At 38.8% G+C, this 15,170-nt stretch overlaps 1 protein-coding gene across 1 annotated transcript in view; it reads left to right on the plus strand.

The window, feature by feature from the left end:
- The window catches only part of htr4 (5-hydroxytryptamine receptor 4), an 83,462-nt gene that overhangs the window by 21,033 nt on the left and 47,259 nt on the right, over positions 1–15,170 (plus strand). The window contains exons 3-4 of the mRNA XM_042493792.1: positions 7,039–7,192; positions 13,541–14,130. Coding sequence (XP_042349726.1) covers positions 7,039–7,192; positions 13,541–14,130 — 744 coding nt within the window. The remainder of the gene's footprint in view (positions 1–7,038; positions 7,193–13,540; positions 14,131–15,170) is intronic.

Genomic DNA, 15,170 nt, shown 5'->3' on the forward strand with positions numbered 1-15,170 from the left:
ATAACGACTCTTTTTCAAAGTATGTCTTCAAATGAAATGCAACAATAAAACAAACAGTAAGGGCGGACTAAAGACGATTTGACCTCTTGCTTTAACCCTTCAGCACCTGTATCGACATCAGTTTTGTTGCGCTGCATTCAGAAATAAATATATATTTAATAACATAAATACATAAATATGATACAAGAAAAAATATTTCATTTTCTCACTTTCTTTAGGTCATTTTCTTCTCTATCTCTCTTTTTTCCCTTTTTTTTTTGCTTATTTTCAGGTATTTTTTGTTATTCCTTTTTCTAAATTCTTGCTTATTTTTGAGCCATTTCTTGGTAAGTTGTTCAAATCCTTCCTCCCACATTTTTGAAAGACCACTTTTCTCAGGTTTAAAGGGTTAATAGTGTGCCTGCATTTCAGAGATGTCTCCTTCATTATACTTTTGTGCATGAGAATGAGTCACCTCTCGTGTCACCTGTCACAAAAAATGTCCCAGCCTGCCAGCTCTGATTAGACTCTTGTGAGAAAGGGAGCAGCTGCTGATGATTGACAGCATCGGGCAGCGCTGTTTAGTCAGTGTAATTAAGTGTTTGACACGTGTCACTAAAGATCACACTTTGACCCAGTTTGTTGAGCCCGGGGCTGCGGTTCATCGTTCTTCACACTGACACTCGAGTCGTTTCTCTCCTAACATGCAGTTAATTGTATTTAATTGCATCCACCTGCTACCTGACACCCCGATCTCATCACCTGGCTAGGTCGAGAAAAAAAAAAACAGAAAAAAAATCATTAAAACTGTGATGTTTTGGGGGATCTAAATGGCAACTGGGTTAATTAACCCTTTAAACCTGTGCAAATTGGCTTCATTTCTTTCTTTAAACACTGAAAAGGGGCGAAGAGCGACTAAACATGAAATGGCCCAAAATTTAGCAAGAAATTAGTAAAATGTCACAAGAAAATTACCTGAAAATAAGTAAAGCAAAAATAGGGAAAAGACAGACCCCAAGAAAGTGCAAAAAAATGAAATGTATTTGTGGGACAGTTACTACTAAGTTATGTTTTCTCCCCACGTTTTTGAAAGAAATCAAACCATTTCTTCTTTGGTTTCGGAGGTCGAAATGCTTGTGAAAGGCGCCTGAATGCAACACATGATGTCGATCCAGGTGTTAAAGGGTTAACAGTCCAAGCAGTCTCTCACCTTAAAAAAAAAAAAGAAAAAAAAAAAGATTCTCACAAAGTTCAGTGAGTGGACGGCCATGTAAAAAGTGATAGTACAAGCAGTTCCAGGGTTTTTACTTTAATAGTGTACTTTGGTTATATACAGTTAAGGAAAATCTGAAAACAATGAAATATTAAATATTTTGTAAAGTTAGCAGTAACTGAATTTGCAAATGATTAATGCAAAAATTCACACGGTGCAAGTAAATCAGTTATGTAGTGCTTTCTCTAAAACAGATATTTATACATTGGACAAACAGCCTTTCAGTGGTATTTACTTATATAACTTTTTTATGTGATGCTGGTATGCCATATGTACAAAGCTGCTTTCTTGTCTTCTATATTTTAATTATGGGTGTCTAAACTTAAATGTGCTCTGCAGATTTGAACCTTCTCTCGTATTTTAGGGGACGACAAAATCAAATGTCCTGCAGCAGCGTGTGAATGTCGAATGCGACGACATTCTTCGGGTTTGCTCTCAGAAACCTGCAGCCATACAAATAATGTCTGAATCAAAATGTCAGAAATAAGCAGAGAGAAATGTTTAGTGGATCAAAAGGAAACTGGGACCATTAAAGTGCTCACAGTCAGGACACACCACCATCCAACCGTGCTGCGTCTGCTTCTAATCTTCCCCAGGTTTGTGTGTGTGTGTGTGTGCGCGTGTGTGTGTGCGCATGTGTGTGTGTGCATACTGTAGCTTCTTTGTATGTGTTTAGGTGCACACATACTGTTCTTTTGTGCCTGTGTGGCTGTTTGTATTCAGACATTTATGTCATTCAGGCCGCCACATCCACACTTAAAGAATCCATTTGCAACCTTTTAAACATCTTTTTTGGCAATTCAAATAGAAAGAGTCTCTTGACCTTTTTTTTAATGTCACAGCACATGCAGACCACACACAGTATACACAGCCTGTCCAAATTACTGATGGCTGTGAAATGCCACGCACCGAGAGTAGGTAATGAGGTAGGACTGTAGCAGGGGACGCAGCAAAATACCAACAGTGACAGACGACGGGGATAAACTGGATTAGCTTTAATGCTGCTGCTGCAGAGCACACTGTTCAGTCAACCTTCTGAGGATCAGCAAAGGTTATACAAATGTGTAAATTCAGCTGCATGAGTCTGGGAGTTAGACATGAAGCTGCAGCTACAGTACCGATTGTTATGCAATTAAATTATATAATTATCATCCTTATGATAAATCAAGTATTTGGATCAGAGTATTAAAGCTGCAGCAATGATCTTTACAGCACTTTAGCACATGGAAAACCCCAAAAAGCAAGCAACAAGACAAAAAGCTCCGACATCATTGTTTGCAAACAGCTGACAAATCCAGCAGAAAATGTTGTTAACACTCTCTGATCTCCTTTTAGCTCTATTTTGGTCTCCAACAGCTCTTATACTTTCTTCGTTATGCAGTCTCTAACTTCATCTGTCCCCAGTTTTGGCTCTGGGCAGGTAGCATAACAGTAAGCTGAAATTATCTACCTGCTGCGCCTGCTGTAAATAGGGGCGATGAGAGCACGTTTAATAAAAATGTCTTTAAAAGCTGTGAGGTAAAAGAGGCAACGCCACTGGTTCTGTTTGGCACATTCTCATCTGACGCTGTCGAGCCGCATTCTGATTGGACGCAGAAGATGGCCTTGGAGTCATGCTCGTACGCCAAAAACACTGACAGAGCGGATATTTGACGAGTTCAGGGTGAGAAAAGTAACAGGGGGTCACACGCTACATGATCTTTCAGCTGGAGGAAACCTCGGCCTCGATGAATGTATTATACTCTGATGCACGTGTTGACCGAAAAGCACGGGGTCAAGCAGGTGATGGCAAGAAAAATTTCGCAAAATTGTACGTCATAAAACAGAATTCAGAGTTAATTATTAGGCTATTAACTTTAAGAAACATTGCGTACAATAGTCCACCTTCTAACTCTTCTGCACCTTTCTTGGTATCTTTCTTTCTCTCCCTCTCAACACACACACACACACACATACAAACACCTTGAAAAACAACACACCACTCTCTCTCTTCAACCCTTGTCTTGCGCTCTTATTGGCTGTAGCTCACTGACCGTCAGGTCCAGATATTTAGCCTGCTAGATATCTGGGGAGCATCTGTGATGCATCTGCAAGCCTCTTGTCTCCTCTCTGAACATTCACACAGCACTCGAGTGCTGCTTTGTCAGTGCCGAGCTAACGCCAGCATGCCTCTGACGGGAGGCTTTTGTCTAAGTATCGTTGCCGAACAGAAAATCATAGAGTCATAGAGTGTGAAATAGGCATATAATGAACATGTTCTGGCTCTGTTGTTGAAAAAAGCAATATGTTATGGTTTGATAAACAAAGAAAGGCAAGTTTGTTTTTATTGCACATTTCACTCACAAAGGCAATTTAAGATGTGTTCATTTAAATGCATTAAAGTATTATAAAAAGTTTCAAAATAGTTAAAGAATCGTTTACAGTCCACTCACACATATCCAGTCAAGCTTGTTGCAGCTCTGCGTCCACATGACAAACAGCACACAACACAACACAACACACACACACACACACACACACACACACACACACACACACACACACACACACACACACACACACACACAGAGTCATTGACCAGGGCAGCTAAAATTGTTTAGAGGGAGAGGGTTTTATCACAGTAAGCAATGCCGCATCTGTTATTTGAGCTTTTAAAAGAGATTTTTCCTCTATTTCCGTCTCTTCTTTCTTCGTTTTTCTCTTGTCTTCTTGCTCCTTTTTCCTCTTGTCTTTTTCATTCCTTCTTTTTGTTTCCTCTCGTCGTCTTCTTGCCTATCTCTTCTCTCTCAGTCCCTCTCCCTCTCCTCGCCCTCATTCATGGTATTTCTCTGTCATCCCTGCCATTCCATTCATGCAGTTAAGAGCCAGCGTTGTTTCAGCGATATCGCTGCTTGTCAGCATGTTGTTTCCCGCTGCGGCGTCTGATATCATGCACGCACACACGTACGAGCACTTGCTAATGACACAGCCAGAGTCAGAGCAAACGTGCTTGTTAGGTAGTGAGTTGGTTACAAATTAAGTGGCACAAATGTAGATACACAAAAAAAAGTCTGAAAAAATAAGTGCTCGTTCAGAAGTGTTTCGTTAAGATCACTGGAAACAAGCAGAATCCAATTTGTTTTACTTATTTGTTAACCCTTTAGAATCTGGATCAATGGTTTGATTTGTTTTGAACACATTTGGGAAAAAAAATGCAATTAGCAGGCCACCAAAATAAAAGAAAAGCAAAAGGTGACAAGAAAATGACTTGAAAATTATCCAGAGACAAGTTTAAAACAAGACCAGAAAACAATATTTATATTTCTTATAATTTTATATTTAAAATTGAAATTATTTGTATTTTATTTTATTTTATTTTATTTATTATATTACATTTTATATATTTTCCTTTTTTCTTTTTTTAAGGTCATTCATTTGTTTCTCCTTTGTTTTTTACATTTCTTTATCTGCTTATTTTCAGGTAATGTTTTGTATCCTTTTTCGAATTTCTTGCTTATTATTGCTTATTTTGGGGCTGTGCTCATTGCCTTCCTCCCATGTTTTTGAAAAAAAATCTCGCCAGTGTGCTTAAGTTTCAAAGGGTTAAAGTCTGTGATGCTTCTTTGCAATAAAGAGAGAACTACAGAAAGCAAAGCTAGAAAACAAAGAGTGTACAAAAAGGGAAGGATGTGGACAACAGAGACAGATCTGGGTCAGAGTGAGGGGGAAATATACGGTGAAGTGTTCCCACCAGAGTCTGAATCCAGCGTCTCCATCAGTCTCTTTTATAACCGTCACCAAGAACAAGTGATGGGCTGCTGCCGCTGACAAACTGAACGTCCCGTCTCCAGCAGCCAAGGCCAGCTGACAATTTACTCAGTCGTAGTTGTAAGAGGGGGAAATATTCTGTTGCCTCAGATGCACTGTGATAATGTCGGCACAGTAAGTGACCTCTTGGCATCCTTTAACCTGTTAATCGCTCTCAAAACCATGCGGCAATTAGCAACTTAACAACATATGGCCAAAAAAAATGCAAGAAATTAGTAAAAAGTTAGGAGAACCAGAACTACAAAATAGACCAAAATAGTGCTTAAAATAAAACATTTTAAACTAATTTTCAGGAATTTTTCTTAGTTATTTTTTTACTCATTTCTTACAGTTTGTTGGACTTTACCTGCCAAGCTGGTCATTGCCTTTTTCTCCAAGTCAAACCACTTTTCTTGGGTTCGAAACAGGTTTTAAAAGACTTATGTCAGATTCCAGGAAAGCTTTCAAAGGTGGGACATGGGGAAGAACCGCTGATTAAAAAAGTGTAAAAGGTAGCTGAAGTGAAAGTTGGAGGTTAAAGGAAAGAGGATGAAGAAGAAAACAAAAAGGAAAGGAATTAAGATAATTACAATGATGACACATAATAGAGGGGATACGAAGATAAATGAATGAAAAGTACAAAAAGAGGCAGACTGGGATGATGAGAGAGAAAGACGACGAGATATTGAGGGAGAAGCTTGATTTTTAAAAATGTTCTAGTGCTTAATTATTGGTGGTTAGCATATTTTTGCAAATCCATTGGCAGCAGAGAGCCTCTTGTCCTGCCAAAAGAGCTCATTAAAAAGGAAACGAGGGACAGAAACAGAGGGACAGAGTGACGGCAGAAAACACCAGAAATAAACAGGTATTTCAGCTGTGTGCTTTTGTCCAGTCATTTGTGACCATTTATTTTTGGCTGATGACAGATTTTAGTGATGTAGGAACCTCTTGCTCGCCCCTCAGACGTCCCTGTTTGGCCCCATTTTTCACTGAAAACATACTTAAAATCAGCAATTACCAACTTGCCAAGAAATGCCAAGAGAGGTACCTAAAAATTTGAAGGGAGGATTATTAGAAAACAAACAAAAAAAATATTGAACAGTCAAAAAATCAATTTATAGTTGTAATAATTTTATATTTAAAATTTATTTTACAGAAAACTAAATAAATGCTGATAATAATAATAAATAAATAGATAAATACTTTTATTATTTTCAGTACTTTTTCTGGGTCATTTTCTTGATTTTTTTTTTAATTTTTAGGTAATTTTCTTAATTTTTTTCAAATAATTTTTTTTGCTAATTTGGTTGGCCACGTGTTGCTCAGGTTTTAAAGGGTTAAGCCTGGTTTCACATGTGTTTTATGTGTGTTAGTTGAATCAATTTTAATGCACTTAGCAGAAACTCAACACAGGGCCACAGAAACCCCATCGACAGTGTTTCGGAGTAATTTACACATTACAGCACAGTTCTACACACTCACAGCAGCTGAGGCCACATGAGCCAACAAACAACATAAATCAGCTTTAACTCTTGGAAAGTTCTGCAGAAGGCTTTATCTGCAAATTCATTGTATTTTCAAGTTTTTCTTTTCCTATAACTTTTCTTTTATGTCAAACTTTTATGTCAAACTGCACAGACCATACACCAAAAATGGACTTTTTGCAATTTCAGTATCAATTTCATTCAACGTGCAATTTTATCTTCATAACATGCAATTTATCACCGTTGAGCTTTGCATCTTATTTATGCTGTTTGTTTTCATTTATTTACTTAATTTTTGCTTTATTTATCTTGTACATACCTTGCTTTGATATCCATTTGCTGTTATGAAAATGCTAATTTATCTTGTCACTCATCCACATTTTTTCAGTCATTTTTATTTGACAGTCTATAGGGTCTACTTAAAGTTATGACACATTTCTTCTGTGCACATATATCATGTTTTCTTGGTGTATTGATGAGCTGATTGGTTATTATTTTTCTGTCATTGCTCTGCAGGTACTACGCTATCTGCTGCCAGCCTCTGGTCTACCGGAATAAGATGACGCCCATGCGAGTGGCTCTGATGATCGGCGGCTGCTGGGTCATTCCCACCTTCATCTCTTTCCTGCCCATCATGCAGGGCTGGAACAGCATCGGCATCGACCACCTGGTGAGTCCTGTGTGTGTGTGTGTGTGTGTGTGCGTGTGTGGGGGGGAATGATTCACAGAGCTGCCTGTGTTGGTTCTATATGAAGGCGAAGCCAAAAATATTTCACATCTCAACAGGAAATGAAAGTTTGTGATGGCAGTACACTGCTGTTAAGTGAAACTGGAGTCGCCTGGAGGGGAGAAAAAGAAATAGAAAAAAAAGAAAAACAGTCAAAAGAGGAAGAGCAAAACATGTTTCACATAAACAGAAAAAAAACAATTAGTGTCTGCATGAGCTGAGAAACAAATTATTGTCCTGTGGAGTTCGTATTGTTTACAAGACAGAGGAAATGTTTCATGTGTTTCTATGGAAACAACATCAACATGTCAGAGACAGAAGGACACTGACACCACAGACATGGACTCAAGCTGTTTCTTTATTTCAAAATGTAAAGTATTTAACCATGAGTCAGTGTCGAGTGTCCTGTTTGTGCAGTGAGGTTTGTTTAATGTTAAACACGATGCAAGATAGAACACAGAAAAGGATGAGAAGAAATATTCTGGTTCAAAACGTAAACGCAAACAGTGTGGAGGTATCAGATAGGGGTGAGCAGACTGATACCAAAATATCGATAACAAAGGAACTATGTTTTCATTTTCAAGATTTCTTTCCCAGCACTTTTTTGAATGACATGCTGCATGTGGTGCGATCTTTTCGAAGTGCTCAAAAAAAGGCAGAGTGCTCTGAAAAGGACGTACAGGAGCAGCTCTTTTTCTCAAGTGGCTGCTTGCAGCTGCATCTGCTCACACCTCATAGGGAACAACCGAAAAAAAGATGCTTGTGCTGAGGCAAAAAAAACCTATCTGGATACAAGCCCTTAATTTCCAACCTTTGGTCTTTGATGTTCCATTGTCATGAGCACATGCATGTAGAAGAGGGAAGATTTATTGGTAATCTTTTTAAACAAACTTTAAAGAACAAAATTACATTTGTCCTTTATTCTGCTACATCTTTGGAGTTGAAGGATGAGTTGATTAAAATCATCAGCTACTCTGAAAAATTTCATCTGATTTCTTAGGCATGTTGCTGCTGATGGCATCATATAATTCATGCAGCACATTTTTTTGAATTTGCAGTCTTGTGTCCTTTTGGCTCTGAACAAGGTCCGCACATCCAGTGCAACAGCTTGATCCAGGATGTAAGGGGTTAACCATGTCTCTGGGAAGATGTCTGCAACTTACTTTACTCAGAGACTACAAATAATTGTCTAAATTTGCAGCTTCAGAGAGATGAGTAGATGTAGATTAGAAGGCTCTTCTCCAGCAGTGCGGTCTTCCTCAGCAGATACAAGTTGCTTCGTTGTTTCTCAAGCCAGCAACAAAGATATAAAGATAAACAAAACATTGTGTTGCACTGAATTTTTCTTCAGACTTTTCTCTAAATGTATCTTTTTTCTTGTTTAATATTGGATACTTTATTCCCCTCAGGCCTTTGAAAACCCTTCAACTGATACAACCCAAGTAGAAAAATCCATTTTTGCAGTAGCTGATAAACCGTAACTCTGTCTGCATAACTTGATATCTCGGCAGTGAAGCCATAACTTGTGGCAAAGTCTTCAGATATTGATTTGTTTCTGAGGTCACAAGCCATAAAAGTTAAGAACAACTGAGTAATAATACAAGCAGCTTTCCTTAATCCTCCAGATAATGTTGAAAACATAAAGCTCATATTAGATCTTACAGAAAAGCAGAAAGAAATAGGTCCAGAGGTCTTTATTATTCGGACCTGAGAGCATCAGCAGCGATCTCTGCGACCTTTCACCTCTGACATCAAACCGTATACTCCAAACTGAATGGGATTCCTTGCTGGCTTTTTTTTCTTCATTATTATAATTCATTATAATGTTGCCTCGGCCAAGGAGCTGTCGCAGACGGTTTAAAACGCTGCAGCCCGTCGTATAACGAGATGAAGTACAGGGACACATTACACAGTTTTGGCCTCTCTCCACCGGCTGAGAATAGAATAAAACGCTGCAATTCTCGTCACACATGGCACAAGTAAAATAGTACATTTCTGGATTGTTGTGCCCATATTGCAACTTTAAGGGCCCTATTTAACACACAGCACAGAGCAACTGTCATTGCTCGTTTCAGACCAACACAGACACAACACAACACGTTTTCATATCAACCGCTGTGGGTCTTCAAAAATCCAAAGTTAAGGGAGATGGATCATTTGCCATGCCTGCCTCCAAGTTTTCAATACTTTAACTCTCTTTATTGGACTATCCAATGTAGTTAACTGTTTTCTGTTTCTGAAGAAAAGGGTCTCGAGACTAAATTATATATAAATATGTACACATTTTTTCCAATAATTCTATTTTCAAACAAAAAACAACCAAAAACTAACTTGGGAAGAAATGACCCAACAACTGGCACGAAATTAGGTTTAAAAAATAATAATAATAAAACTGGAAAATTAAAGCCAAAAAAAGGAAAACAAAATTAAAAGCAAAGTTAAAAAAAAACAACTAGGAAAAAATTTAGGGAAAAAGTACCAAAAAATCATTTTGTAACAGTAACATAATCTTTATGTATATAATAACATGTGATATATAATTATGTCATAATAATAATCTGGACATTTTCTTTATCTCTTTCTTTAATTTTCTAAGTATACTTATTTTTGCACAAGAAAAGTGATGTCGAGACGGTTTTCACAGGGTTAATTTTGAAGCAGTTTACCACTTTTGTTTTGAAAAGTGCAATATTCACAGAGTATAAATCTTTTTAGGTGACCTTTAGTGTTATTTGTGTGTGTTGAACATTAAATAACGGATCACGTCGAAGTTTGAATTTGACATTTTTGTGCAAATTTGTGAATGAAAAGTTTGAGGAAATCAGCCACTAAAGACAAGATGGCTGATTTGAATAAAAATAGAGCAGGAAGAGGAGGACAGAGACAAAAATGTGTGCAGACAAAGACAACAAGAGCGTGTGAGGAGAGAGAGAGAGAGAGTCCCCAGCCACTATTAACCTTGCTCGCCCCGGTCTGCCTGACTGTCCACAGGAGGACCGGCCTGCTCATCTTTGGCAGCACTGGCAGTGACTCACACACACACACACACGCAGAGGTTTACAGCACAGCAGCAGTGTGACGTTCGCTCTGTGCAGCGGCGGCGGCGGCGGCGGCAGCGTCTCTCTTTGGGTCTAATTAGAGCTGTTGAATATTCTGAGCAGCCCGTCAGTTTTGGCACAAACTGCAGCTCAAAAACTGAACAAAACAACCAGACCTGCAGAGCCACCAGAGACACGCGGACATGTCTCCGTCTGCTTTCACTGGTTCCTGCTGTTTTTAATGCTTTGTGGAAAAACACGGCTCTGACTGGTCGGGCAGCGCAGTCTGTGGTTTCACACAAAAATCATACAAGTCAAGACTTCTGTTGGTGTTCAGTATTTATTTAATTTTGTATCGCTGGGAGATGCCATCAGATGCCTTTTGCAAGCATTAAAATCTTTTTAAAAAACATGGAAATAAAGTTAGCTTGGCAAGAAAATTACCTGATAATTTGTTTTAAAAAAATAAGAAAAATAATAAAAGGAAGAGAGAGAAAAGGGGGGACAGAAATCCAGAAAACGATATTAATAATTATCATAACTTTATATGTAAAATGATGTTACAGATATTTCTCTTTTTAATCTTTGGCACTTTTTCAAGTCATTTATTTTTTTCTTTATTATTTTACATTACTTTTTTTTTTCATTTGAATCAGTGCGATGAAGACCTTTGATTTGTCTGGTATTTTATCACCTTGATCAGTCAAAAGCAGACATTTTACCCACTCATAGCCATTTTATCTGCTAACTGTGTCTTAATAGGATTTAAAATTCCCAACATAAAATTTCACAATGTTCAAAGATCTTATCATCAGATTATCACTAACTCCTACTTGTGTTGTAGCTATAGTAACAGTTGTGATATTATTCAGCCATTGGTGTTTGCTGAAAACATTTTCACACCTACAAGTTTGAGAAGCTATTTATTTATTTATTTATTTGGCAGAAGCTTTTTATTCAGCTTGTAATAAAATATATAAAATACTTTTAATGCTATCTCAGTCTTTTCAGGTAAAACCCCATTGATGCGTTTCTTTTTATTCAGCAGATTAATGAAGTGACCTCTGCCTTCTTTGCCATACAATTTATTATTTCTTGCAGATAAACCAAAAGGACCAAGTAAACACATTCATGTTTACAGCCTGTTGTTATGCAGAATTCTCATGTAAAAGCTTAAAATATTCTTCATAATATACTAAAGGAAACATTTATTTAAAAAAATGGATGAGAATGAGGCGATCATAGACGGGTCTTTTAAATGATAAGATAACATCTTCAGCCATCAGCACTCTGAAGAAAAAGCCTTATTCCTTATTACAGTTTTGATGTGTTTTGCTCCGTTAATTGGCCATCAGGTGATTTTAATAAGCTGTAAAGATGGTGGAAATCACCACGTTTATAGACTATGGAGCTTCAAAGAGGTTTTGAACAACATCATTTTTCAGAGACGACTCCCAAATAAACTATAATCATGTCTTTAATGAAGCCAATTATGTTCAACGGCTCAAATAATTTAAGGGAGAATTAATGACAAAACTTCAATTTGGCTTTTGGAAAGACTAAAACCCATAATTTGCAAAAAAATTAAAGGAAATGTGATCAATGAAAAAGAGCTGTACAAGCATGACGCACAGATTTTAAAAAATAAATCTATTTTTACTTCATTGATATCGTGTTCACAGCAGACAGGTAAAGTTAACAGTCGGATATAAAAACACTTAAAGTTGTGAGTCCATTCATAAAAACAGCTTCAGTTTACACAGTGAGGAGCGGGTCCTTCATGCAGCGGTGTGGATTGATCTCTGTATTATTCATCTGGTAGCCCTGAGCCGTAGTTTCCCTCACAGATGATAGCGGAGGAAACGCCGGGATGGGACTTCACTGTGATTAATGGTGGCGTGCAGCGCCTCCCTCTCCCTCAGGACCCGCGCTCCCCGTTTTCCACGGAGAGCGTTGGATTTTGAGTGGGTTGTTGTGAAGTCTGGAGGCGTTTCAGAGCAGAGCTGTGCAGCAGCTCAGTGAATGTGGTTTCTGCAGGACTATTTTCAACAAACTGTGTATTCTTAAATTCTAGCTTTTAGTTAATTATGTGTGCGTGAATGAGTCATTTGTGCTTTTTTGTTGTTTTTATGAAAGCATAAAATCACAAATTTTATTCATCAGTATTTTTGCCAGCTGAAAACAAAATAGTGATGCTGTAGAAAGCCGTTTCTGAATGCAAAATATTTCCCATATTGCTTCTGTTGGCAGCTGATACTTCAATGTGCTGTTGGACGCCCTGAAAGTCGATTGCTTATTTTTGAAACAGCTGGAGAAAACAAGTTAGGCCGCATGATGAAAAAAAAAAAAACAATTTGCCTGAATAATTTTTACATTTCTGTCATCTGTGAAAACAGTTTTTGGACGTGATTTTTTTGGAAGGTAGGGGCAATGTTTGTTGTCATTATGCCCACTTCAGCCACAAAAGGCAGACGCGCACCACCACTTCATCTTCAACAGGATCGAAAGCATTCATGTCAGTTCCTTCATCGTGTGACCTATAAAAGCGAAAAAGTCATCATGCTTTTTTTTGTGAGAAATGGGAGTTTTTTCAAAGTTGACATTTGTCCATTAGGCGTATTTTTTATTCAAATTTCAATTTGCGCAATTTGAGGGTTTATGGAAACCAGCCTGCTAACATGAATCCAGTGTATTTTGCCTTTTGCAGCAACTTCTGATCTGATTGAAAGTAGATTTTCCTCCCTTGCTAACCTGTCAAACAAAAGCAGGTCATGTATTCAGCCTGAAGCTGATATGGCCATTACAAAACTGCTTCAGGAAATTAAAACTAGTATATTTGGTTAAATCGGGTAAAAATTGTGTCTATGGTAACAAGAAATCCACATTGACTGCTGGTTGAAGAAGGATGTTAATCCTTTCCTTGCTTCTGCTTTCGAAGGTTATGGGCCCGCCTGACTTACATAACCTTCCTTTTTACTGCATTAAAAGAATGATGTACTTCTCACTAACATCACAGTCTCAGATATTTAACGCAGTACCACAGCAAATTCTATATCCATCCATTCAACGGTTGTATTTTCTGATTTGCCACAGCCTTACAGGGCCAGTTTATTGTTATGGACTTTTAGTCTTAAAACAGTGAAGCAGCATATTGTTTTTAGTGTTTCTGTCACACAGCAGGAATAACATGTCTCTGAATCTTGCCTCAAGGTGCTTGTCTAACTGTCCGCTCTGATGTGACTTCTTTTACCAGATCGAGCAGCGGCGTCACAGCGAGGGCAGCAACTCCACATCCTGTGTCTTCATGGTCAACAAGCCATACGCGCTCACCTGCTCCGTGGTGGCCTTCTACATCCCGCTGGTCCTCATGGTGCTGGCCTACCAGAGGATCTACGTCACGGCCCGAGCACACGCCCTGCAGATCAGCATGCTGCAGCGGGCGGGAGGAGCCGGAGCCAGCGCACCCGGTACTTCAGGCGCCGGTGTGGACTCTGCTGACCATCAACGCAACCACCGTATGCGAACAGAGACTAAAGCGGCAAAGACTCTGTGCATCATTATGGGATGTTTCTGCCTCTGCTGGGCGCCGTTCTTCGTCACCAACGTGGTAGACCCGTTTATAGACTACACGGTGCCGGACCAGCTGTGGGCGGCTTGCCTGTGGCTGGGCTACATCAACTCCATGCTGAACCCCATCCTCTACGCCTTCCTCAACAAGTCCTTCCGCCGTGCCTTCCTCATCATCCTGTGCTGTGGGAGGAAGAGGTACCGCAGGCCATCCATCCTGGGCTCCGGCGCTCCCTGCACAGCCACGCAGATCAACGGCTCCACACATGTACTCAAGTAAGTCCTCAAAATCTTTCTGTGTTTGGGTCTGGTCCAGTGTTTATCAGGCTTTAAACTGTGCTCCGAAACTATCATAAAGAAAGCGAAGGTATCCATATAACTCAAGAAGATGTTTCAGGATGATTAGGGCTGGATGTCATTCAGAAATTCACGATACCTGTAGACATACCAGTACCTTTAAAATGATACCAATAAGTACTTTTTTATGTACTCATATTGTCAATGCAGTTGTGTGTAGTATGGCAATACTTCAGAATGTTTTGTTGGCATCTCAGCATGCTGAACGACCAACGCCGCCAATGCATCGAGGTCTATTTCTCCACACAACACGCTGTTTGGGGTGTAGCTTGTGCTGCAGGAGTGTGAGCTCAACACCGTGGATCGTTGGTGAGAGTTTATATGCATGAACACAGTGACAGGGCTAACTGTAAGCATCACATGGCTAACGTTACCTAGTAGTTTTCAACAAGATAAACGACAGAGTGGAGTCATTTCAGTGTCATATTGGGTTTGTCTGGACCGTTTAACGGCATGTTGTTGGACGTTAGCTGCTGCTGCTGTGTTTGCTCGTGCTGACCGGGCAGATGTTGGGTTTAGGTTGAACTGACCGTTTGCCTGGAGGACGGCCCTCCAGAAACGACGGTAACAGGAAATTTTACTGATCCTGTCAGACGTTTCAGTGCTGCTCAGCACTGGGTTATTTTGGTTTAAACCTTAAGGTTTAAATTTAATAAATTTAAATTAATTTAAAGTAATTTATGTAGTGAAAACATGTTTTGTGTTGTTGTTTTTTTGGGTTGTTTTTTGTGGCAATTTTTGTGTCAAAATGATCATATATGGTCCTTTTAAAATATTCTTGTAATATTGTCAAAATTCTATGAAAAGTAGAGTATAACTTCTGATATGACATATCTTATGACAGAAAGTTGTGTAATGTGGTATCATGGTGCAATTTTTACTGTAAATTTCTTATGATAATATAGCTTTTTTGGTCCCCCAGCAATAGCTGTGATCAGAGCCATTACATGTCCTTGAGA

This window comes from Plectropomus leopardus, chromosome 9, assembly GCF_008729295.1.
Source record: "Plectropomus leopardus isolate mb chromosome 9, YSFRI_Pleo_2.0, whole genome shotgun sequence".
NCBI classification, from domain to species: domain Eukaryota; kingdom Metazoa; phylum Chordata; class Actinopteri; order Perciformes; family Serranidae; genus Plectropomus; species Plectropomus leopardus.